At 60.8% G+C, this 27,668-nt stretch overlaps 2 protein-coding genes across 2 annotated transcripts; both read right to left on the reverse strand.

The window, feature by feature from the left end:
- Positions 1–734: 734 nt before the first annotated feature.
- On the reverse strand, positions 735–19,114 carry LOC142481066 (valine--tRNA ligase-like; the record flags this gene model as incomplete). Its single annotated transcript, XM_075582738.1, has 4 exons — positions 19,100–19,114; positions 15,000–15,119; positions 2,195–2,303; positions 735–853 (listed from the first exon to the last, which is right to left on the reverse strand). Coding segments are annotated over exons 1-4 (363 nt in total), but the record flags the coding sequence as incomplete, so codon positions are not given.
- A 2,748-nt stretch (positions 19,115–21,862) lies between these two features.
- Positions 21,863–26,763, reverse strand: LOC142481065 (valine--tRNA ligase-like). The gene is made up of 6 exons (XM_075582737.1): positions 26,616–26,763; positions 26,439–26,523; positions 26,075–26,175; positions 24,498–24,625; positions 23,367–23,533; positions 21,863–21,939 (listed from the first exon to the last, which is right to left on the reverse strand). The coding sequence occupies exons 1-6, from the start codon at positions 26,691–26,693 to the stop codon at positions 21,911–21,913; spliced, it is 588 nt and encodes a 195-aa protein (XP_075438852.1). The 5' UTR covers positions 26,694–26,763; the 3' UTR covers positions 21,863–21,910.
- Between the last annotated feature and the right edge of the window lie 905 nt (positions 26,764–27,668).

Consider the following 27,668-nt stretch of genomic DNA (forward strand, 5'->3'; position numbering starts at 1 on the left):
CCGCAGAGCGTCGCTCCCACGTTATACCCCTTCCCTGCCAGAGACCCGCAGAGCGTCGCTCCCACGTTAACCCCTTCCCTGCCAGATCCCGCAGAGCGTCGCTCCCTCGTTATACCCCTTCCCTGCCGGAGACCCGCAGAGCGTCGCTCCCTCGTTATACCCCTTCCCTGCCAGAGACCCGCAGAGCGTCGCTCCCTCGTTATACCCCTTCCCTCCCAGAGACCCGCAGAGCGTCGCTCCCTCGTTATACCCCTTCCCTGCCAGAGACCCGCAGAGCGTCGCTCCCTCGTTATACCCCTTCCCTCCCAGAGACCCGCAGAGCGTCGCTCCCTCGTTATACCCCTTCCCTACCAGAGACCCGCAGAGCGTCGCTCCTCGTTATACTCCTTCCCTGCCAGAGACCCGCAGAGCGTCGCTCCCTCGTTATACTCCTTCCCTGCCAGAGACCCGCAGAGCGTCGCTCCCTCGTTATACTCCTTCCCCGCCAGAGACACGCAGAGCGTCGCTCCCTCGTTATACCCCTTCCCCGCCAGAGACCCGCAGAGCGTCGCTCCTCGTTATACCCTTCCCTGCCAGAGACCCGCAGAGCGTCGCTCCCTCGTTATTCCCCTCCCTGGCAGAGACCCGCAGAGCGTCGCTCCCTCGTTATACCCCTTCCCTGCCAGAGACCCGCAGAGCATCGCTCCCTCGTTATACCCCTTCCCCGCCAGAGACCCGCAGAGCGTCGCTCCCACGTTAACCCCTTCCCTCCCTGAGCGTGGCACCTGGTACCGTTGGTCCTGCGGATGCACCGCCACCGCCGTGTCCCCCAGCATCGTCTCCACGCGCGTTGTTGCCACAATGACCTCTTCCCCTAAGGGGGGGGTGGGGGGGGAGATAGAGTGTCAGCTCTTGAGATCAGCAGGGGAGGAGGGGAGAGATGACGGGCGGGGGAGGGGAGGGATGACGAGCGGGGGGGGGGAGAGAAGAGAGAAGAGAGAAGAGAGAAGAGAGAAGAGAGAAGAGAGAAGAGAGAAGAGAGAAGAGAGAAGAGAGAGGGGGGAGGGGAGAGAAGAGAGGGGGGAGGGGAGAGAGAGAGGGGGGGAGGGGAGAGAAGAGAGGGGGGAGGGGAGAGAAGAGAGGGGGGAGGGAGAGATGAGAGGGGGGAGGGGGGAGATGAGAGGGGAGGGGAGGGGAGAGAAAGAGAGGGGGGAGGGGAGAGAAGAGAGGGGGGGAGGGGAGAGAAGAGAGGGGGGGAGGGGAGAGAAGAGAGGGGGGAGGGGAGAGAAGAGAGGGGGGGAGGGGAGAGAAGAGAGGGGAGAGAGAAGAGAGGGGGGGAGGGGGAGAGAAGAGAGGGGGGAGGGGTGAGATGAGAGGGGGGAGGGGTGAGATGAGAGGGGGAAGGGTGAGATGAGAGGGGGGAGGGGTGATGAGAGGAGAGGGGGAGGGGAGAGATGAGAGGGGGGAGGGGAGAGATGAGAGATGAGGGGAGGGAAGAGATGAGAGGGGGGAGGGGAGAGTTGAGATGGGGGGAGGGGAGAGATGAGATGGGGGGAGGGGGAGAGATGAGAGGGGGGAGGGGAGAGATGAGAGGGGGGAGGGGAGAGATGAGAGATGAGAGGGGGGGAGGGGAGAGATGAGAGGGGGGAGGGGTGAGAATGAGGGGGGGAGGGGAGAGATGAGATGGGGAGAGGGGAGAGATGAGATGGGGGAGGGGAGAGATGAGAGGGGGGAGGGGAGATGAGAGGGGGAGGGGAGAGATGGAGGGGGGAGGGAGATGAGAGGGGGGAGGGGAGAGATGAGAGGGGGGGAGGGGAGAGATGAGAGGGGGGAGGGGAGAGATGAGAGGGGGGAGGGAGAGATGAGAGGGGAGGGAGAGATGAGACGGGGGAGGGGAGAGATGAGACGGGGGAGGGAGAGATGAGACGGGGGAGGGGAGAGATGAGACGGGGGAGGGGAGAGATGAGACGGGGGAGGGGAGAGATGAGACGGGGGAGGGGAGAGATGAGACGGGGGCGGGAGAGATGAGACGGGAGGAGGGGAGAGTGAGACGGGTGAGGGGAGAGATGAGACGGGGGAGGGAGAGATGAGACGGGGGAGGGGAGAGATGAGACGGGAGGGGAGATGAGACGGGAGGGGAGAGATGAGACGGGGGAGGGAGATGAGACGGGGTAGGGAGAAGGGGAGGAGAAGAGGGAGAGATATAATGCATTACCTGTCCCCTGCACTTTGTAAGCGAATGAGACTAGGACTCCAAACTCAACCCCCTCCTTATATCCAGGCACAGGGAGAAGGGTGCGGCCACTCAGCTCCTTCTTATCCACCTGTAACACAGAGCACACAGCATGAGCCCGACGCAGCCCGCGCTCTCACACAGCATGAGCCCGACGCAGCCCGCGCTCTCACACAGCATGAGCCCGACGCAGCCCGCGCCCTCACACAGCATGAGCCCGACGCAGCCCGCGCCCTCACACAGCATGAGCCCGACGCAGCCCGCGCTCTCACACAGCATGAGCCCGACGCAGCCCGCGCCCTCACACAGCATGTCCCCAGCGCAGCCCGCGCTCTCACACAGCATGAGCCCGACGCAGCCCGCGCTCTCACACAGCATGAGCCCGACGCAGCCCGCGCCCTCACACAGCATGTCCCCAGCGCAGCCCGCGCTCTCACACAGCATGAGCCCGACGCAGCCCGCGCCATCACACAGCATGTCCCCAGCGCAGCCCGCGCCCTCACACAGCGTGGCCCCAACGCAGCCTGTGCCCTCACACAGCGGCAGCGCCCTCACACAGCAATGTCCCCAACGCAGCCGCGCCCTCAAAGCGTGGCCCCAACGCAGCCCGCCCCCTCACAGCATGGCCCCAATGCAGGCCGCGCCCTCACACAGCATGCCCCAACGCAGCCCGCTCCACAAAGCATGACACCCCCAACGCAGCCCGCTCCACAAAGCATGACCCCCCACCCAAAGCTGCCCATGCCCTCAAAGCATGAACCCCAATGCAGCCCGCGCCCTCACTCATCATGACCTCCAATGCAGCCCATCCTCTTACACAGCATGACCCCCGACACGCTGGGCGACCTTACACAGAACACCCGACGCAGCCCGCCCCTCCCCCCACACAGAATGACACCCGACGCAGCCCCCACTCACAGCATGATCCAGATGCTGCGAGACCTCACACCGTGTGACCCCCCCCAATGCAGCATACCCCTCACACAGCATGACCCCAATGCAGCGTGTACAAACCAGACCCCAACGCAGCCCACACACCGTCCTCCACACAGTGTACATGCGCACTCACACTGACCCAACACAGTCCACACACACCGTCCCCCACACAGTGTACATGCGCACTCACACTGACCCCAACGCAGCCCATCCACCACAGTGTACATGCGCACTCACACTGACCCCAACGCAGCCCACACACCCGTCCTCCACACAGTGTACATGCGCACTCACACTGACCCCAACGCAGCCCATCCACCACAGTGTACATGCGCACTCACACTGACCCCAACGCAGCTCACACACCCGTCCTCCACAGTGTACATGCGCACTCACACTCACCCCAACGCAGCCCACACACCCGTCCTCCACACAGTGTACATGCGCACTCATACTCACCCCAACGCAGCCCAAACACCCGTCCCCACACAGTGTACATGTGCACTCACACTCACCCCAACGCAGCCCACACACATCCCGTCCCCCACACAGTGTACATGCGCACTCACACTCACCCCAACGCAGAACATACACAGCCTGTCCTCCAGTGTACATGCGCACTCACACTGACCCCCACGCAGCCCACATACACCCTGTCCTCCACAGTGTACATGCGCACTCACACTGACCCCACGCAGCCCACACACACCCTTGTCCTCCACAGTGTACATGCGCACTCACACTCACCCCAACGCAGCCCACACACCCTGTCCTCCACACAGTGTACATGCGCACTCACACTGACCCAACGCAGCCCACACACACCCTGTCCTCCACACAGTGTACATGCGCACTCACACTGACCCCAACGCAGCCCACACACACCCTGTCCTCCACAGTGTACATGCGCACTCACACTCACCCAACGCAGCCCACACACACCCTGTCCCCCACACAGTGTACTATGCGCACTCACACTCACCCCAACGCAGCCCACACACACCCTGTCCTCCACACAAGTGTACATGCGCACTCACACTGACCCAACGCAGCCCACACACCCCGTCCTCCACACAGTGTACATGCGCACTCACACTCACCCCAACGCAGCCCATACACACCCTGTCCTCCACAGTGTACATGCGCACTCACACTGACCCCGGGCGCAGCCCACACACACCCTGCCCTCCATACAGTGTACATTGCGCACTCACACTGACCCCAACGCAGCCCACACACACCCTGCCCCTCCACACAGTGTACATGCGCACTCACACTGACCAACGCAGTCCACACAGTGTACATGCGCACTCACACTGACCCCAACGCAGCCCACACACCCCTGTCCTCCACACAGTGTAAATGCGCACTCACACTGAACCCAACGCAGCCCACACACCCTGTCCTCCAACACAGTGTACATGCACCACTCACACTCACCCCAACGCAGCCCACACACACCCTGTCCTCCACACAGTGTACATGCGCACTCACACTGACCCAACGCAGCACACACACAAGCCTGTCCTCCACACAGTGTACATGCGCACGCGCATTCACACTCACCCCCAACGCAGTCCACACAGCCTGTCCTCCACACAGTGTACATGCGCACTCACACTCACCCCAACGCAGCCCACACACATCCTGTCCTCCACACAGTGTACATGCGCACTCATACTGACCCAACGCAGTCCACACACACCTTGTCCTCCACAGTGTACATGCGCACTCACACTCACCCCAACGCAGCCCACACACCCTGTCCTCCACACAGTGTACATGCGCACTCACTCACCCCAACGCAGCCCACACACCCTGTCCTCCACACAGTGTACATGCGCACTCACACTCACACCAACGCAGCCCACACACCCTGTCCTCCACAGAGTGTACATGCGAACTCACACTCACCCCAACGCAGCCCACACACATCCCGTCCCCACACAGTGTACATGCGCACTCACACTCACCCCAACGCAGAACACACACAGCCTGTCCTCAGTGTACATGCGCACTCACACTGACCCACGCAGCCCACACACACCCCGTCCTCCACAGTGTACATGCGCACTCACACTGACCCCAACGCAGCCCACACACACCCCGTCCTCCACAGTGTACATGCGCACTCACACTCACCCCAACGCAGCCCACACACACCCTGTCCTCCACACAGTGTACATGCGCACTCACACTCACCCCAACGCAGACCACACACACCGTCCTCCACAGTGTACATGCGCACTCACACTGATCCCAATGCAGCCCACACACCCCGTCCTCCACAGAGTGTACATGCGCACTCACACTGACTCCAACGCAGCCCACACACCCCATCCTCCACACAGTGTACATGCGCACTCACACTGACCCCACGCAGCCCACACACACCCTGTCCTCCACAGTGTACATGCGCACTCACACTCACCCCAACGCAGCCCACACACCCTGTCCTCCACACAGTGTACATGCGCACTCACACTGACCCCAACGCAGCCCACACACACCCTGTCCTCCACACAGTGTACATGCGCACTCACACTCACCCCAACGCAGCCCACACACACCCTGTCCCCCACACAGTGTACATGCGCACTCACACTGACTCCAACGCAGCCCACACACCCCGTCCTCCACACAGTGTACATGCACACTCACACTCACCCCACGCAGCCCACACACACCCTGTCCTCCACACAGTGTACATGCGCACTCACACTCACCCAACGCAGCCACACACACCCTGTCCTCCACACAGTGTAAATGCGCACTCACACTGACCCCAACGCAGCCACACACCCTGTCCTCCACACAGTGTACATGCGCACTCACACTGACCCAACGCAGCCCACACACCCCGTCCTCCACACAGTGTACATGCGCACTCACACTCACCCCAACGCAGCCCACACACACCCTGCCCTCCACACAGTGTACATTGCGCACTCACACTGACCCCAACGGCAGCCCACACACACCCTGCCCTCCACACATTGTACATGCGCACTCACACTGACCAACGCAGTCCACACAGGTGTACATGCGCACTCACACTGACCCAACGCAGCCCACACACCCTGTCCTCCACACAGTGTACATGCGCACTCACACTGACCCCAACGCAGCCCACACACCCTGTCCTCCACACAGTGTACATGCACACTCACACTCACCCCAACGCAGCCCACACACACCCTGTCCTCCACACAGTGTACATGCGCACTCACACTGACCCAACGCAGCCCACACACAGCCTGTCCTCCACACAGTGTACATGCGCACGCGCACTCACACTCACACTCACCACAACACAGTCCACAACACAGCCTGTCCTCCAGTGTACATGCGCACTCACACTCACCCCAACGCAGCCCACACACACCCTGTCCTCCACACAGTGTACATGCGCACTCACACTGACCCAACGCAGTCCACACACAGCCTGTCCTCCACACAGTGTACATGCGCACTCACACTCACCCCAACGCAGCCCACACACATCCTGTCCTCCACACAGTGTACATGCGCACTCACACTGACCCAACGCAGTCCACACACACCTTGTCCTCCACAGTGTACATGCGCACACACACACTCACCCCAACGCAGCCCACACACCCTGTCCTCCACACAGTGTACATGCGCACTCACACTGACCCAACGCAGCCCACACACCCTGTCCTCCACACAGTGTACATGCGCACTCACACTCACCCCAACGCAGCCCACACACCCTGTCCTCCACACAGTGTACATGCGCACTCACACTCACCCAACGCAGCCCACACACCCCGTCCCCACACAGAGTACATGCGCACTCACTCACCCCAACGCAGCCCACACACACCTTGTCCTCCACACAGTGTACACGCGCACTCACACTGACCCCAACGCAGCCCACACACACCCTGTCCTCCACACAGTGTACACGCGCACTCACACTCACCCCAACGCAGCCCACACACACCCTGTCCTCCACACAGTGTACATGCGCACTCACTCACCCCAACGCAGCCCACACACCCTGTCCTCCACACAGTGTACATGCGCACTCACACTCACCCCAACGCAGCCCACACACACCCTGTCCTCCACACAGTGTACATGCGCACTCACACTCTACCCCAACGCAGCCCACACACACCCCGTCCTCCACAGTGTACATGCGCACTCACACTGACCCCAACGCAGCCCACACACACCCCTGTCCTCCACAGTGTACATGCGCACTCACACTGACCCCAACGCCAACGCAGCTCACACACACCCTGTCCTCCACAGTGTACATGCGCACTCACTCACCCCAACGCAGCCCACACACACCTTGTCCTCCACACAGTGTACATGCGCACTCACACTGACTCCAACGCAGCCCACACACCGTCCTCCACACAGTGTACATGCGCACACTCACACTCACCCCAACGCAGCCCACACACCCTGTCCTCCACACAGTGTACATGCGCACTCACACTCACCCCAACGCAGCCCACACACACCCTGTCCTCCACACAGTGTACATGCGCACTCACACTCACCCCAACGCAGCCCACACACACACCCTGTCCTCCACACAGTGTACATGCGCACTCACACTCACCCAACGCAGCCCACATACACCCTGTCCTCCACAGTGTACATGCGCACTCACGCTGACCCAACGCAGCCCACACACACCCTGTCCTCCACACAGTGTACATGCGCACTCACTCACCCCAACGCAGCCCACACACACCCTGCCCTCCACACAATGTACATTGCGCACTCACACTGACCCCAACGCAGCCCACACACACCCTGCCCTCCACACAGTGTACATGCGCACTCACACTGACCAACGCAGTCCACACAGTGTACATGCGCACTCACACTGACCCCAACGCAGCCCACACACCCTGTCCTCCACACAGTGTACATGCGCACGCGCACTCACACTCACACTCACCCCAACGCAGTCCACACACAGCCTGTCCTCCAGTGTACATGCGCACTCACACTCACCCCAACGCAGCCCACACACACCCTGTCCTCCACACAGTGTACATGCGCACTCACACTGACCCAACGCAGTCCACACACAGCCTGTCCTCCACACAGTGTACATGCGCACTCACACTCACCCAACGCAGCCCACACACATCCTGTCCTCCACACAGTGTACATGCGCACTCACACTGACCCAACGCAGTCCACACACACCTTGTCCTCCACAGTGTACATGCGCACTCACACTCACCCCAACGCAGCCCACACACCCTGTCCTCCACACAGTGTACATGCGCACTCACACTGACCCAACGCAGCCCACACACCCTGTCCTCCACACAGTGTACATGCGCACTCACACTCACCCCAACGCAGCCCACACACCCTGTCCTCCACACACTGTACATGCGCCACTCACACTGACCCCAACGCAGCTCACACACACCCTGTCCTCCACACAGTGTACATGCGCACTCACTCACCCCAACGCAGCCCACACACACCTTGTCCTCCACACAGTGTACACGCGCACTCACACTGACCCAACGCAGCCCACACACACCCTGTCCTCCACACAGTGTACACACGCACTCACACTCACCCCAACGCAGCCCACACACACCCTGTCCTCCACACAGTGTACATGCGCACTCACTCACCCCAACGCAGCCCACACACCCTGTCCTCCACACAGTGTACATGCGCACTCACACTCACCCCAACGCAGCCCACACACACCTGTCCTCCACACAGTGTACATGCGCACTCACACTCACACCAACGCAGCCCACACACCCTGTCCTCCACACAGTGTACATGCACACTCACACTCACCCCAACGCAGCCCACACACATCCCGTCCCCCACACAGTTGTACATGCGCACTCACACTCACCCCAACGCAGAACACACACAGCCTGTCCTCCAGTGTACATGCGCACTCACACTGACCCCACGCAGCCCACACACACCCCGTCCTCCACAGTGTACATGCGCACTCACACTGACACCCAACGCAGCCCACACACACCCCGTCCTCCACAGTGTACATGCGCACTCACACTCACCCCAACGCAGCCCACACACACCCTGTCCTCCACAGTGTACATGCGCACTCACACTCACCCCAACGCAGACCACACACCCCGTCCTCCACAGAGTGTACATGCGCACTCACACTGACTCCAACGCAGCCCACACACCCCATCCTCCACACAGTGTACATGCGCACTCACACTGACCCCACGCAGCCCACACACACCCTGTCCTCCACAGTGTACATGCGCACTCACACTCACCCCAACGCAGCCCACACACCCTGTCCTCCACACAGTGTACATGCGCACTCACACTCACCCCAACGCAGCCCACACACACCCTGTCCTCCACACAGTGTACATGCGCACTCACACTGACCCCAACGCAGCCCACACACACCCTGTCCTCCACACAGTGTACATGCGCACTCACACTCACCCCAACGCAGCCACACACACCCTGTCCCCCACACAGTGTACATGCGCACTCACACTGACTCAACGCAGCCCACAACAACCCCGTCCTCCACACAGTGTACATGCACACTCACACTCACCCCACGCAGCCCACACACACCCTGTCCTCCACAGTGTACATGCGCACTCACACTGACCCAACGCAGCCCACACACCCCGTCCTCCACAGTGTACATGCGCACTCACACTCACCCCAACGCAGCCCACACACACCCTGCCCTCCACACAGTGTACATTGCGCACTCACACTGACCCCAACGCAGCCACACAACACCCTGCCTCCACAGTGTACATGCGCACCTCACACTGACCAACGCAGTCCACACAGTGTACATGCGCACTCACACTGACCCCAACGCAGCCCATACACCCTGTCCTCCACACAGTGTACATGCACACTCACACTCACCCCAACGCAGCCCACACACACCCTGTCCTCCACACAGTGTACATGCGCACTCACACTGACCCAACGCAAGTCCACACACAGCCTGTCCTCCACACAGTGTACATGCGCACGCGCACCTCACAATCACCACAACACAGTCCACACACAGCCTGTCCTCCAGTGTACATGCGCACTCACACTCACCCAACGCAGCCCACACACACCCTGTCCTCCACACAGTGTACATGCGCACTCACACTGACCCAACGCAGTCCACACACAGCCTGTCCTCCACACAGTGTACATGCGCACTCACACTCACCCCAACGCAGCCCACACACATCCTGTCCTCCACACAGTGTACATGCGCACTCACACTGACCCAACGCAGTCCACACACACCTTGTCCTCCACAGTGTACATGCGCACTCACACTCACCCCAACGCAGCCCACACACCCTGTCCTCCACACAGTGTACATGCGCACTCACACTGACCCAACGCAGCCCACACACCCTGTCCTCCACACAGTGTACATGCGCACTCACACTCACCCCAACGCAGCCCACACACCCTGTCCTCCACACAGTGTACATGCGCACTCACACTCACCCACGCAGCCCACACACCCCGTCCCCACACAGAGTACATGCGCACTCACACTGACCCCAACGCAGCTCACACACACCCTGTCCTCCACACAGTGTACATGCGCACTCACACCCAACGCAGCCCACACACACCTTGTCCTCCACACAGTGTACACGCGCACTCACACTGACCCCAACGCAGCCCACACACACCCTGTCCTCCACACAGTGTACACGCGCACTCACACTCACCCCAACGCAGCCCACACACACCCTGTCCTCCACACAGTGTACATGCGCACTCACTCACCCCAACGCAGCCCACACACCTGTCCTCCACACAGTGTACATGCGCACTCACACTCACCCCAACGCAGCCCACACACACCCTGTCCTCCACACAGTGTACATGCGCACTCACACTCACCCCAACGCAGCCCACACACACCCCGTACCTCCACAGTGTACATGCGCACTCACACTGACCCCAACGCAGCCCACACACACCCTGTCCTCCACAGTGTACAGGCGCACTCACACTGACCCCAACGCCAACGCAGCTCACACACACCCTGTCCTCCACACAGTGTACATGCGCACTCACTCACCCCAACGCAGCCCACACACACCTTGTCCTCCACACAGTGTACATGCGCACTCACACTGACTCCAACGCAGCCCACACACCGTTCCTCCACACAGTGTACATGCGCACTCACACTCACCCCAACGCAGCCCACACACCCTGTCCTCCACACAGTGTACATGCGCACTCACACTCACCCCAACGCAGCCCACACACACCCTGTCCTCCACACAGTGTACATGCGCACTCACACTCACCCCAACGCAGCCCACACACACACCCTGTCCTCCACACAGTGTACATGCGCACTCACTCACCCAACGCAGCCCACATACACCCTGTCCTCCACAGTGTACATGCGCACTCACGCTGACCCAACGCAGCCCACACACACCCTGTCCTCCACACAGAGTACATGCGCACTCACACTCACTCCCAACGCAGCCCACACACACCCTGCCCTCCACACAGTGTACATTGCGCACTCACACTGACCCCAACGCAGCCCACACACACCCTGCCCTCCACACAGTGTACATGCGCACTCACACTGACCAACGCAGTCCACACAGTGTACATGCGCACTCACACTGACCCCAACGCAGCCCACACACCCTGTCCTCCACACAGTGTACATGCGCACGCGCACTCACACTCACACTCACCCCAACGCAGTCCACACACAGCCTGTCCTCAGTGTACATGCGCACTCACACTCACCCAACGCAGCCCACACACACCCTGTCCTCCACACAGTGTACATGCGCACTCACACTGACCCAACGCCAGTCCACACACAGCCTGTCCTCCACACAGTGTACATGCGCACTCACACTCACCCCAACGCAGCCCACACACATCCTGTCCTCCACACAGGTGTACATGCGCACTCACACTGACCAACGCAGTCCACACACACCTTGTCCTCCACAGTGTACATGCGCACTCACACTCACCCCAACGCAGCCCACACACCGTCCTCCACACAGTGTACATGCGCACTCACACTGACCCAACGCAGCCCACACACCCTGTCCTCCACACAGTGTACATGCGCACTCACACTCACCCCAACGCAGCCCACACACCCTGTCCTCCACACAGTGTACATGCGCACTCACACTGACCCCAACGACAGCTCACACACACCCTGTCCTCCACACAGTGTACATGCGCACTCACTCACCCCAACGCAGCCCACACACACCTTGTCCTCCACACAGTGTACACGCGCACTCACACTCACCCCAACGCAGCCCACACACACCCTGTCCTCCACACAGTGTACACGCGCACTCACACTCACCCCAACGCAGCCCACACACACCCTGTCCTCCACACAGTGTACATGCGCACTCACTCACCCCAACGCAGCCCACACACCCTGTCCTCCACACAGTGTACATGCGCACTCACACTCACCCCAACGCAGCCCACACACACCCTGTCCTCCACACAGTGTACATGCGCACTCACACTCACCCCAACGCAGCCCACACACACCCCGTCCTCCACAGTGTACATGCGCACTCACACTGACCCCAACGCAGCCCACACACACCCTGTCCTCCACAGTGTACATGCGCACTCACACTGGACCCCAACGCCAACGCAGCTCACACACACCTGTCCTCCACACAGTGTACATGCGCACTCACTCACCCCAACGCAGCCCACACACACCTTGTCCTCCACACAGTGTACATGCGCACTCACACTGACTCCAACGCAGCCACACACCGTCCTCCACACAGTGTACATGCGCACTCACACTCACCCCAACGCAGCCCACACACCCTGTCCTCCACACACTGTACATGCGCACTCACACTCACCCCAACGCAGCCACACAACACCCTGTCCTCCACACAGTGTACATGCGCACTCACACTCACCCCAACGCAGCCCACACACACACCCTGTCCTCCACACAGTGTACATGCGCACTCACACTCACCCAACGCAGCCCACATACACCCTGTCCTCCACAGTGTACATGCGCACTCACGCTGACCCAACGCAGCCCACACACACCCTGTCCTCCACACAGTGTACATGCGCACACACTCACTCCAACGCAGCCCACACACCCTGTCCTCCACACAGTGTACATGCGCACTCACACTCACCCCAACGCAGCCCACACACCCTGTCCTCCACAGTGTACATGCGCACTCACGCTGACCCAACGCAGCCCACACACACCCTGTCCTCCACACAGTGTACATGCGCACTCACACTCACTCCAACGCAGCCCACACACCCTGTCCTCCACAGTGTTACATGCGCACTCACACTCACCCAACGCAGCCCACACACCCTGTCCTCCACACAGTGTACATGCGCACTCACACCTGACCCAACGCAGCCCACACACACCCTGTCCTCCACACAGTGTACATGCGCACTCACACTCACTCCAACGCAGCCCACACACACCCTGTCCTCCACACAGTGTACATGCGCACTCACACTCACCCCAACGCAGCCCACACACCCTGTCCTCCACACAGTGTACATGCGCACTCACACTCACCCCAACGCAGCCCACACACACCCTGTCCTCCACAGTGTACATGCGCACTCACACTGACCCCAACGCAGCCCACACACACCCTGTCCTCCACAGTGTACATGCGCACTCACACTGACACCCAACGCAGCCCACACACCCTGTCCTCCACACAGTGTACATGCGCACTCACACTCACCCCCAACAAAGCCCACACACACCCTGTCCCCCACACAGTGTACATGCGCACTCACACTGACCCCAACGCAGCCCACACACACCCTGCCCTCCACACAGTGTACATGCGCACTCGACACTGACCCCAACGCAGCCCACACACCCTGTCCTCCACAGTGTACATGCGCACTCACACTCACCCCAACGCAGCCCACACACCCTGTCCTCAACACAGTGTACATGCGCACTCACACTCACCCCAACGCAGCCCACACACCCTGTCCTCCACACAGTGTACATGCGCACTCACACTGACCCAACGCAGCCCACATACACCGTCCTCCACAGTGTACATGCGCACTCACACTCACCCCAACGCAGCCCACACACCCTGTCCTCCACCAGTGTACATGCGCACTCACACTGACCCAACGCAGCCCACATACACCCTGTCCTCCACAGTGTACATGCGCACTCACTCACCCCAACGCAGCCCACACACACTCCCGTCCTCCACAGTGTACCTGCGCACTCACACTCACCCCCAACGCAGCCCACACACACCCTGTCCTCCACACAGTGTACATGCGCACTCACACTCACCCCAACACAGCCCACACACCCTGTCCTCCACACAGTGTACATGCGCACTCACACTCACCCCAACGCAGCCCACACACAGCCTGTCCTCCACACAGTGTACATGCGCACTCACACTCACCCCAACGCAGCCCACACACAGCCTGTCCTCCACACAGTGTACATGCGCACTCACACTGACCCAACGCAGCCACATACACCCTGTCCTCCACACAGTGTACATGCGCACTCACACTCACCCCAACGCAGCCCACACACCCTGTCCTCCACACAGTGTACATGCGCACTCACACTCACCCCAACGCAGCCCACACACCCTGTCCTCCACACAGTGTACATGCGCACTCACACTCACCCCAACGCAGCCCACACACCTTGTCCTCCACACAGTGTACATGCGCACTCACACTCACCCCAACGCAGTACGCCGACGCCACCTTGGCGTGCGCACCACACGTGACCCCGGCGCACCCCGCCTCCTCCTCTCCCCCTCACCTCTATGTCTGATATAGCAGAGTTGAGCGTACAGGACCAGTTCACCAGCCGCTTGCTGCGATAGATCACACCGGCCTCGTGCAGGCGGATAAACGCCTCCTGGACCGCCGCCGAGAGTTTCTGAGCGAGGGAGGGAGCGAGGAAGGGTGAGAACGAGGGTGGGAGCGAGGGAGGGAGCGAGGGAGGGAGCGAGGGAGGGAGCGAGGGAGGGAGCGAGGGAGGGAGCGAGGGAGGGAGCGAGGGAGGGAGCGAGGGAGGGAGCGAGGGAGGGAGGGAGCGATGGGAACGAGAGTGAGAACGAGGGAGGGAGCGAGGGAGGGAGCGAGGGAGGGAACGAGGAGGGAAACGAGAGTGAGAACGAGAGTGAGGAAAGAGAGAGAGAGAGAGAAAGGAGGAGAGAGGGAGCGAGCGAGGGAGGGGGGGGAGCGAGGGAGGGAGCGAGGGAGGGAGCGAGGGAGGGAGCGAGGGAGGGAACGAGGGAGGGAACGAGAGTGAGGAAAGAGAGAGAGAGAGAAAGGAGGAGAGAGGGAGCGAGAGAGGGAGCGAGCGAGGTGAGGGAGCGAGCGAGGGAGGGAAGCGAGTGCGATGGAGAGGGAGCGACGGAGGGAGCGACGGAGGAGCGAGGGAGGGAGGGAGCGAGGGAACGAGAGTGAGAACGAGGGAGGGAGCGAGGGAGGGAGCGAGGGAGGGAACGAGGGAGGGAACGAGAGTGAGAACGAGAGTGAGGAAAGAGAGAGAGAGAGAGAAAGGAGGAGAGAGGGAGCGAGCGAGGGAGGGAGCGAGGGAGGGAGCGAGGGAGGAGCGAGGGAGGGAGCGAGGGAGGGAACGAGGGAGGGAAACGAGGGAGGGGAACGAGAGTGAGGGAAAGAGAGAGAGAGAGAAAGGAGGAGAGAGGGAGCGAGAGAGGGAGCGAGCGAGGGAGGGAGCGAGCGAGGGAGGGAGCGACGGAGGAGCGACGGAGGGAGCGAGGGAGGGAGCGAGGGAGGGAGCGAGGATGGGAGCGAGGGAGGGAGCGAGGGAGGGAGCGAGGGAGGGAGCGAGGGAGGGAGCGAGGGAGGGAGCGAGGGAGGGAACGAGGGAGGAACGAGGGTGAGGAAAGAGAGAGAGGGAGAGAGAAAGGAGGAGAGAGGGAGCGAGCGAGGGAGGGAAGCGAGCGAGGGAGCGAGCGAGGGAGGGAGTCGTAGGAGAGGGAGCCGAGGGGAGTAGGACTAATAGAAAGAGCCCGTGATATAGTCACAGAGTGCCTTCAAAAGGGTACATTTTTGGTGCACTCACAATAACCAATATTTTTGTGTTTTTATTATACAGTGAAAAATCAAGGTGAATCTAAATCTAAAGTGACAATAAAATATTACAATGAACACGCGGGGCTGCCAGCTGTTGTCCACTCGTATGTGCCGCTGGTAGATGACTGTTACAACAGTGTGGGAAATTAGCACTTCCTAATATTGTCCTCCTGCTATATACAACAACGTTGCTAGTACCACACACACATATTATCAGTTGTAGTCACTCATACAATGATGTAATAAAGCCAGTGAGTATATTGCAATAGTGATATGACTGACGCAATCAAGATAGTGGAGTCACACGCAGAGTAGTCAGCATGCAGCATAAATGGAGTGAGAGGATACACTAGAAAGCCATGGGAGTCCCTCAGCTGTTAGGCTGTCATATGAACGCTGTCTGCTAACAAACAGCACAGCTCCAACATCGCTGCCAACTTGTACTGGGGGTCCCTATAACTAGTGACAAAGCGTTTGCATAATAGTCAACCAGTAGTCATCCTCTTTCCTCATGCAAAGAGTAAATCCAATACCGTGCACTCAGCCTAGTAACCAAGGCTGTTAATGCGCATATATTGAGCTTGCCCCACACCACAGAATTGGACCGGCTGTCTCCAAATCATATAGAAGGCATATAACCACGGGGCGTGGGATCAAACAACAATTGACCAGTATACAGCACAAATTGATTGGAGGAGGATGCATAGAATACCATGGGGGTCCCTCAGCTGTTAGGCTATCATATAAACGCTGTTTGCTAGCAAACAGCACAGCTCCAACATCGCTGCCAACTTGTACTGGGGGTCCCTATTCCTAGTGATATGACGTTAGTATAGTAATCAACCATATAGCATCCTCCTCGCCCAAGAGAGCCGAAATCAATGTTTTGTACTTAGCTTAGTGATCAGGGAGCGAGGGAGGGAGCGAAGGAGGGAGGGAGCGAGGGAGAGGGAGGGAGCGAGGGAGCGAGGGAGGGAGGGAGCGAGCGAACGAGGAACGAGGGAGCGAGGGAACGAGGGGAGCGAGGGAACGAGGGGAGCGAGGGAGCGAGGGAGCGAGGGAACGAGGGAGCGAGGGGAGCGAGGGAGCGAGGGAACGAGGGAGCGAGGGAGCGAGGGGAACGAGGTAGGGAGGGAACGAGGGAGGAGGGAACGAGGGAGGGAGGGAACGAGGGAGGGGAGGGAACGAGGGAGGGAGGGAACGAGGGAACGAGGGGAACGAGGGAGGGAGGGAGGGAACGAGGAGGGAGGGAACGAGGGAACGATGGGAACGAGGGAGGGAGGGAGGGAGGGAGGGAGGGAACGAGGGAGGGAGGGAACGAGGGAGGGAGGGAACGAGGGAGGGAGGGAACGAGGGAGGGGAACGAGGGAGGGAGGGAACGAGGAGGGAACGAGGGAGGGAGGGAACGAGGGAGGGAGGGAACGAGGGAGGGAGGGAACGAGGGAGGGAGGGAACGAGGGAACGAGGGAACGAGGGAACGAGGGGAACGAGGGGAACGAGGAAACGAGGGAGGAGGAAACGAGGGAGGGAGGGAGGGAACGAGGGAGGGAGGGAGGGAACGAGGGAGGGAGGGAACGAGGGAGGGAGGGAACGAGGGAGGGAGGGAACGAGGGAGGGAGGGAACGAGGGAGGGAGGGAACGAGGGGAGGGAGGGAACGAGGGAGGGAGGGAACGAGGGAGGGAGGGAACGAGGGAGGGAGGGAACGAGGGAGGGAGGGAACGAGGGAGGGAGGGAACGAGGGAGGGAGGGAACGAGGGAGGGAGGGAACGAGGGAGGGAGGGAACGAGGGAGGGAGGGAACGAGGGAGGGAACGAGGGAGGGAACGAGGGAGGGAACGAGGGAGGGAGGGAACGAGGGAGGGAACGAGGGAGGGAACGAGGAGGGAACGAGGGAGGGAACGAGGAGGGAACGAGGGAGGGAACGAGGGAGGGAACGAGGGAGGGAACGAGGGATGGGAACGAGGGAGGGAACGAGGGAGGGAACGAGGGAGGGAACGAGGGAGGGAGCGAGGGAGGGAGCGAGGGAGGGAGCGAGGGAGGGGAACGAGGGAGGGAACGAGGGAGGGAACGAGGGAGGGAGCGAGGGAGGGAGCGAGGGAGGGAACGAGGGAGGGAACGAGGGGAGGGAACGAGGGAGGGAACGAGGGAGGGAGCGAGGGAGGGAGGGAACGAGGGAGGGAGCGAGGGAGGGAGCGAGGGAGGGAGCGAGGGAGGGAGCGAGGGAGGGAGCGAGGGAGGGGAGCGAGGGAGGGAGGGAGCGAGGGAGCGAGGGTGAGAACGAGGGAGGGAACGAGGGAGGGAACGAGGGAGGGAACGAGAGTGAGGAGAGAGAGAGAGAGAGAGAGAGAGAGAGAGAAGGAGAGAGAGAGAAAGGAGGAGAGAGGGAGCGAGCGAGGGGAGCGAGCGAGGCGATGCGAGCGAGGGAGGGAGACGAGAGTGAGGAGAAGAGAGAGAGAGAGAGAGAGAGAAGGAGGAGAGAGAGAGAGAGAAAGGAGGAGAGAGAGAGAGAGAGAAAGGAGGAGAGAGGGAGCGAAGCGAGCGAGGGAGGGAGCGAGGGAGGGAACGAGGGAGGGAACGAGGGAGGGAACGAGGGAGGAACGAGGGAGGGAACGAGGAGGGAACGAGGGAGGGAACGAGGGAGGGAACGAGGGAGGGAACGAGGGAGGGAACGAGGGAGGGAACGAGGGAGGGAGCGAGAGTGAGGAAAGAGAGAGAGAGAGAGAGAGAGAGAAAGGAGGAGAGAGGGAGCGAGCGAGGGAGTAGGACTAATAGAAAGAGCCCGTGATATAGTCACGAGTGCCTTCAAAAGGGTACATTTTTGGTGCACATGACAATAACAATATTTTTGTGTTTTTATTATACAGTGAAAATCAAGGTGAATCTAATCTAAGTGACAATAAAATATTACAATGAACACGCGGGGCTGCCAGCTGTTGTCCACTCGTATGTGCCGCTGGTAAATGACTGTTACAACAGTGTGGGAAATATCATTTAGCACTTATATTGTCCTCCTGCTATATACAACAACGTTGCTAGTACCCACACACATATATATATCAGTTGTAGTCGCTCATACAATGATGTAATAAAGCCAGTGAGTATATTGCAATAGTGATATGACTGACGCAATCAAGATAGTGGAGTCACACGCAGAGTAGTCAGCATGCAGCATAAATGGAGTGAGAGGATGCACTAGAAAGCCTTGGGAGTCCCTCAGCTGTTAGGCTATCATATGAACGCTGTCTGCTAACAAACAGCACAGCTCCAACATCGCTGCCAACTTGTACTGGGGGGTCCCTATAACTAGTGACAAAGCGTTTGCATAATAGTCAACCAGTAGTCATCCCTCTTTCCTCATGCAAAGAGTAAATCCAATACCGTGCACTCAGCCTAGTAACCAAGGCTGTTAATGCGCATATATTGAGCTTGCCCACACCACAGAAATTGGACCGGCTGTCTCCAAATCATATAGAAGGCATATAACCACGGGGCGTGGGATCAAACAACAATTGACCAGTATACAGCACAAATTGATTGGAGGAGGATGCATAGAATACCATGGGGGTCCCTCAGCTGTTAGGCTATCATATAAACGCTGTTTGCTAGCAAACAGCACACAGCTCCAACATCGCTGCCAACTTGTACTGGGGGTCCCTATTTCTAGTGATATGACGTTAGTATAGTAATCAACCATATAGCATCCTCCTCGCCCAAGAGAGCCGAAATCAATGTTTTGTACTTAGCTTAGTGATCAGGAGCGAGGGAGCGAGGGGAGGGAGCGAGGGAGGGAGGGAGCTAGGGAGCGAGGGAACGAGGGAGCTAGGGAGCGAGGGAGCTAGGGAGCGAGGGAACGAGGGAGCTAGGGAGCTAGGGAGCGAGGGAACGAGGGAGCGAGGGAGCGAGGGAAACGAGGAGCTAGGGAGCGAGGGAACGAGGAGGGAACGAGGGAGGGAACGAGGGAGGGAACGAGGGAGGGGAACGAGGAGGGAACGAGGGAACGAGGGAGGGAACGAGGGAACGAGGGAGGGAACGAGGAGGGAGGGAGGGAACGAGGGAGCGACGGAGGGAGGGAGGGAGGGAGCGAGGGAGGGAGGGAGGGAGGGACGAGGGAGGGAACGAGGGAGGGAACGAGGGAGGGAACGAGGGAGGGAACGAGGGGAGGGAACGAGGGAGGGAACGAGGGAGGGAACGAGGGAGGGAACGAGGGAGGGAACGAGGGAGGGAACGAGGGAGGGGAACGAGGGAGGGAACGAGGGAGGGAACGAGCGAGGGTGAGAAAAGAGAGAGAGAGAAGGAGGCGAGAGGGAGCGAGCGAGGGAGCGAGTGATGGAGGGAGGGTGCGAGGGAGGGAGCGAGGGAGGGAGGGAGCGAGGGAGGGTGAGAAGAGAGAGAGAGAGAGAGAGAAAGGAGGAGAGAGAAAGGAGGAGAGAGAAAGGAGGAGAGAGGAGCGAGCGAGGGAGGGAGGGAACGAGGGAGGGAGGGAACGAGGGAGCGAGGGAGGGAGCGAGGGAGGGAACGAGGGGAGGGAACGAGGGAGGGGAACGAGGGAGGGAACGAGGGAGGGAACGAGGGAGGGAACGAGGGAGGGAACGAGGGAGGGAACGAGGGAGGGAACGAGGGTGAGAAAAGAGAGAGAGAGAAAGGAGGCGAGAGGGAGCGAGCGAGGGAGCGAGGGAGGGAGCGAGGGAGGGAGCGAGGGAGGGAGGGAGGGGAGCGAGGGAGGGAGCGAGGGAGCGAGGGAGGGAGCGAGGGAGCGAGGGAGCGAGGGAGGGGAGCGAGGGAGCGAAGGAGGGAGGGAGGGAGCGAAGGAGGGAGGGAGCGAGGGAGGGAGCGAAGGAGGGAGCGAAGGAGGGAGCGAAGGAGGGAGCGAAGGAGGGAGCGAAGGAGGGAGCGAAGGAGGGAGCGAAGGAGGGAGGGAGGGAGGGAGGGAGGGAGCCGAAGGAGGGAGGGAGCGAAGGAGGGAGCGAAGGAGGGAGGGAGGGAGGGAGGGAGGGAGCGAGAGAGAGAGAGAGAGAGAAAGGAGGAGAGAGAGAGAGAGAGAGAGAAAGGAGGAGCGAAGGGAGCGAGGGAACGAGGGAGGGAGGGGAGCGAGGGAGGGAACGAGGAGGGAGGGAGGGAACGAGGGAGGGATGGGAACGAGGGAGGGAGGGAACGAGGGAGGGAGGGAACGAGGGAGGGAGGGAACGAGGGAGGGAGGGAACGAGGGAGGGAGGGAACGAGGGAGGGAGGGAACGAGGGAGGGAGGGAACGAGGGAGGGAGCGAGGGAGGGAGCGAGGGAGGGAACGAGGGAGGGAGCGAGGGAGGGAACGAGGGAGGGAACGAGGGAGGGAGCGAGGGAGGGAGCGAGGGAGGGAGCGAGCGAGGGAGGGAACGAGCGAGGAACGAGCGAGGGAACGAGCGAGGGAACGAGCGAGGGGAGCGAGGGAGCGAGGGTGAGAATTATTATTTGCTATACGGTGGAGGTTCTTGTCGCCTTTTCACCCACCGTAACTTAAAATGTGTGAGAGATTATACAGATATATATGGGCAGAGATGGGGTCAGACAGAGTCGTATAGACAATCAGCCTCACCGTGTCCCATAGTGAAACAGGCTCTGTCCCAGTCCATAGAACTTCCCAGACTCCTCAGCTGCTGATAGATTCGGTCACCTTTTCTGCAAGAGACAGAGAGAGAGAGAATGAGCGCCCACAGCTGGAAATAGAGACCGCAGACACAGAACAGGGAGCCCCGGGAGATGAACTGTGCCAGTGACGTGAGCTAGGAGAGTGTGTGAGAGACAGGCAGACACAGACAGAACTGGAAGCCCCGGAGATGAGACTGTGCCAGCGATGTGAGCTAGGAGAGGTGTGTGAGAGACAGGACTGGAAGCCCCGGGAGGTGAGACTGTGCCAGCGATGTAAGCTAGGAGAGGTGTGAGAGACACAGGCAGACCCAGACAGAACTGGAAGCCCTGGGAGATGAGACTGTGCCAGCGATGTGAGCTAGGAGAGGTGTGTGAGAGAGACAGACAGAACTGAAGCCCCGGGAGATGAGACTGTGCCAGTGATGTGAGCTAGGAGAGGTGGTGAGACACAGGCAGACACAGACAGAACTGGAAGCCCTGGGAGATGAGACTGTGCCAGCGGTGTGAGCTAGGAGAGGTGTGTGAGAGACACAGACAGAACTGGAAGCCCCGGGAGATGAGACTGTGCCAGCGATGTGAGCTAGGAGAGGTGTGGAGAGACACAGGCAGACACAGACAGGACTGGGAGCCCCGGGAGATGAGACTGTGCCAGCGATGTGAGCTAGGAGAGGTGTGGGAGAGACACAGGCAGACACAGACAGGACTGGGAGCCCCGGGAGATGAGGCTGTGCCAGCGATGTGAGCTAGGAGAGGTGTGTGAGACACAGGCAGACACAGACAGAACTGGAAGCCCCGGGAGGTGAGACTGTACCAGCGATGTGAGCTAGGAGAGGTGTGTGAGACACAGGCAGACACAGGCAGAACTGGAAGCCCCGGGAGATGAGACTGTGCCAGCGATGTGAGCTAGGAGAGGTGTGTGAGAGACACAGGCAGACACAGACATAACTGGAAGCCCCAGGAGGGTTGAGACTGTGCCAGCGATGTGAGCTAGGAGAGGTATGTGAGAGACACTGGCAGACACAGACAGAACTGGACGCCCCGGGAGGTGAGACTGTGCAAGCGATGTGAGCTAGGAGGTGTGTGTGAGGGACGCAGACAGAACTGGAAGCCCCGGGAGATGAGACAGTGCCAGCGATGTGAGCTAGGAGAGGTGTGTGAGAGACACAGGCAGACACAGGCAGAACTGAAGCCCCGGGAGATGAGACTGTGCCAGCGATGTGAGCTAGGAGAGGTGTGAGAGAGACACAGGCAGACACAGACAGGACTGGGAGCCCGGAGGTGAGACTGTGCCAGCGATGTGAGCTAGGAGAGGTGTGTGAGAGACACAGGCAGACACAGGCAGGACTGGAAAGCCCCGGGAGATGAGACTGTGCCAGCGATGTGAGATAGGAGAGGTAGAAGATGACACACAGACAGACCCCCGCCCCCCTCCCCCCCCCCCCCCCCCGGCGACTCACTCTTTCTTCCACTGCCACACCTCCTGTATGAAGCCCTCCCCTCCCCCAGGTCGTGCCTCGTCCTCCCGCTCTCTCTCCTCAGTTTCTTCTCCACCACGACCTGGGTGGCGATTCCTGCGTGATCACAGCCCGGGTTCCACAGCGTCATCTCCCCACGCATGCGGTGCCTGGGGTGGGGGGGGGGGGCAGCGGGTTATATACCACAATACACCCCTCCCGCACCCAGTGACCCCCAAACACACACCCCCAACACCACCCCTTCCAACTGAGTGACCACAGGGTCATCTCCCCGCGCATGCGGTGCCTGGGGGGGGGGGGGGGGGGGGCAGCGGGTTATATACCAAAATACACCCCCCCCCCGCACCCAGTGACCCCCAAACACAAACCCCCAACACCACCCCTTCCAACTGAGTGACCACAGGGTCATCTCCCCGCGCATGCGGTGCCTGGGGGGGGGGGCAGCGGGTTATATACCAAGAAATACACCCCCCCCGCACCAGTGACCCCCAAACACACACCCCCAACACCACCCCCTTCCAACCGAGTGACCACAGGGTCATCTCCCCGCGCATGCGGTGCCTGGGGGGGGGGGGGGGGGGGGCAGCGGGTTATATACCAAAATACACCCCCCCCGCACCCCAGTGACCCCCAAACACACACACCCCAACACCACCCCTTCCAACCGAGTGACCACAGGGTCATCTCCCCGCGCATGCGGTGCCTGGGGGGGGGGGGCAGCGGGTTATATACCAAAATACACCCCCCCCGCACCCAGATGACCCCCAAACACCAACCCCCCCAACACCACCCCCAAACCCAGTGACCTTAACACCCCTCCCCTTCCAACCCAGTGACCCCAAACACCCCCTTTCACACGAAATAACCCCCATGACCCTAAATAATCTTCCCCTGCACCCCGAACCACCCCCCTCCCCCCCCGATAATGCTCTCCCCCTTCCTCTCACTCCCCCCCACCCCGTTTCCCCTGCTCCTCCCCCTCTCACTCCCCACCCTTCCTTTCACTCCCCCCCCCACCCACCCCAGTTTCCCCCGCTCCTCCCACCTATCACTCCCCACCCTTCTTTCCCTCCCCCCCCCCCGTTTCCCCACTCCTCCCCCCCCTCCCCTCACCAGCGGGTCAGACTGTCCTGGATGGCGTTGGTCAGGGCGTGTCCGAGGTGCAGGGATCCGGTCACATTCGGAGGAGGGATACACATCATGAAGACACCTTTAGGGCAGGGCTCCGACACACTGCCCCGCTGCGAAACAGGACAGAGACCTGGCACCTCCAGGGCGGGCACAGGGGGGGTATACAGAGACTAGCACCTCCAGGGCGGGCACAGGGGGGTATAAAGAGACTGGCACCTGCAGGGCGGGCACAGGGGGGTATACAGAGACTGGCCCTGCAGGGCGGGCACAGGGGGGTAGCAGGCACAGGGGGGTATACAGAGACTGGCACCTGCATGGCGGGCACAGGGGGGTATACAGAGACAGGCACATCCAGGGCGGGCACAGGGGGGGTATACAGAGACTGGCACCTGCAGGGCGGGCACAGGGGGGTATACAGAGACAGGCACCTCCAGGGCGAGCACAGGGGGGTATACAGAGACTGGCACCTGCAGGGCGGGCAAAGGGGGGTATACAGAGACTGGCACCCTCCAGGGTGGGCACAGGGGGTATACAGAGACTGGCACTTCCAGGGCGGGCACAGGGGGTATACAGAGCCTGGCACCTCCAGGGCTGGCACAGGGGGATATATACAGAGCCTGGCACCTCTAGGGCTGGCACAGGGGGGGTTTACAGAGCCTGGCACCTCTAGGGCGGGCACAGGGGGATATACAGTACCTGCACCTCCAGGGCTGGCACAGGGGCGTATACAGAGCCAGGCACCTCCAGGGCGGGCACAGGGGGGTATACAGAGACTGGCACCTGCAGGGCAGGCACAGGGGGGTATACAGAGACTGGCACTTCCAGGGCGGGCACAGGGGGATATACAGAGCCTGGCACCTCCAGGGCTGGCACAGGGGCGTATACAGAGCCAGGCCCCTCCAGGGCAGGCACAGGGGGGTATACAGAGACTGGCACCTGCAGGGCAGGCACAGGGGGGTATACAGAGACTGGCACCTCTAGGGCGGGCACAGGGGGATATACAGAGACTGGCACCTGCAGGGCAGGCACAGGGGGGTATACAGAGCCAGGCCCCTCCAGGGCAGGCACAGGGGGGTATACAGAGACTGGCACCTGCAGGGCAGGCACAGGGGGGTATACAGAGACTGGCACCTCTAGGGCGGGCACAGGGGGGTATACAGAGACTGGCACCTGCAGGGCAGGCACAGGGGGGTATACAGAGACTGGCACTCCAGGGCGGGCACAGGGGGATATATACAGAGCCTGGCACCTCTAAGGCGGGCACAGGGGGATATACAGAGCCTGGCACCTCCAGGGCGGGCACAGGGGGTATTATACAGAGACTGGCACCTCTAGGGCTGGCACAGGGGGATATACAGAGCCTGGCACCTCTAGGGGTGGCACAGGGGGGTATACAGATACTGGCACCACCAGGGCTGGCACATGGGTTATACAGAGCGTGGCACCTTCAGGGCTGGCACAGGGGGATATATACAGAGCCAGGCACCTCTAATGCTGGCACAGAGGGATATATACACAGAGCCTGGCACCTCTAGGGCTGGTACAATAGTCCTACTCACCCCATACTCCGGTTTGAAGAATCCCTCCTTCTCCCACCACGAATACCAAGAAGATTCTACATACTGAGGACTGTAAGAGTCCGGCAAAGAACAGGAAACATCTGGGGGGAGACAGGGGGCCGGGGAAGGAGAATGAGGGAAAGACAGGGGGCCGGGAAGGAGAGGGGGGGAAAGACAGGGAGAGGGGGGGAAAGACAGGGGGCGGGGAAGGAGAGGGGCGGGGACAGGGGCGGAGACGGGGCGGGGAAGGAGAGGGGGGGGGGGGAGACAGGGGGCGGGGAAGGAGAGGGGGGGAGAAAGGAGAGAGTTTATTATATACATAGTACACCTGTGTCACACACACGTCTCTCTCCCTCACTCTTACCTTTCCTCTCCCCTGGGGGGGTGGGGATATCGTACGTGATCACACCCAGCTCCTTCTTCTCTTTCTTCTCCGACTTTGGCTTCTTCTGCAAGAAAGAAGGGGGGGGGGGGGGGGGGAAGTGAGAGGGAGCAGGCACAGACATGGTGTCAGCGGTGGGATCTCGGCCGGTCCGCACACCTCCACCTGCTGCTGCCCTTTCATCTTCTCTTGCTTCTGCTGGAACCTCTCCATCTTTTCCTTCTTCTTCGCACTCATCTCGCCTGGGGCGCGCTCTTGGGAGGGCTGCCGCTGGGGGGTGGGGCGCTGCTGGGGGGAGGTTCTTGGGGGGCTGCTGGGGTAGAGCGAGAGAGGGGGGACAGCGTGTGAGAGAAACGTGGAGGGAAGCGCAGCGCCACCTCCCCTAGCGCCACCTCCCCTAGCTATGTCAGGTGGACCTGAAACCTCTTGTAAGGAGAAGCGACGTGTAACGGAACACAAGTCTTTGTTTGAATACTTGGCCAGTAGGAACCTCTCACTCTCACATCCCCCCCCCCTCACACACCCCCTCTCTCTCTCTTCCCAACTCCCCCTCTCACTCTCACATCCCCCCCCTCTCACACACCTTCCACCTCTCACTCTTCTCCAACCCCATCCCCGTCTCGCTCCTCCCCAACCCCCATCCCGTCTCGCTCCTCCCCAACCCCCATCCCCGTCTCGCTCCTCCCCAACCCCAGCCCCGTCTCGCTCCTCCCCAACCCCAGCCCCGTCTCGCTCCTCCCCAACCCCCATCCCGTCTCGCTCCTCCCCAACCCCCATCCCCGTCTCGCTCCTCCCCAACCCCCAGCCCCGTCTCGCTCCTCCCCAACCCCCAACCCCCCCTCTCACTCATCCCCAACCCCCCTCTCACTCATCCCCAACCCCAGCCCCGTCTCGCTCTTCCCCAACCCCCCGCCCCGTCTCGCTCTTCCCCAACCCCCCGCCCCGTCTCGCTCTTCCCCAACCCCCCGCCCCGTCTCGCTCTTCCCCAACCCCCCGCCCCGCTCTTCCCCAACCCCCAGCCCCGTCTCGCTCTTCCCCAACCCCCAGCCCCGTCTCGCTCTTCCCCAACCCCCCGCCCCGTCTCGCTCTTCCCCAACCCCCAGCCCCGTCTCGCTCTTCCCCAACCCCGTCCCGCTCTTCCCCAACCCCGTCCCGCTCTTCCCCAACCCCCCTCTCGCTCTTCCCCAACCACCGTCTCGCTCTTCCCCAACC

The sequence above is a fragment of the Ascaphus truei genome, unplaced genomic scaffold, assembly GCF_040206685.1.
Source record: "Ascaphus truei isolate aAscTru1 unplaced genomic scaffold, aAscTru1.hap1 HAP1_SCAFFOLD_2443, whole genome shotgun sequence".
NCBI classification, from domain to species: Eukaryota; Metazoa; Chordata; class Amphibia; order Anura; family Ascaphidae; genus Ascaphus; species Ascaphus truei.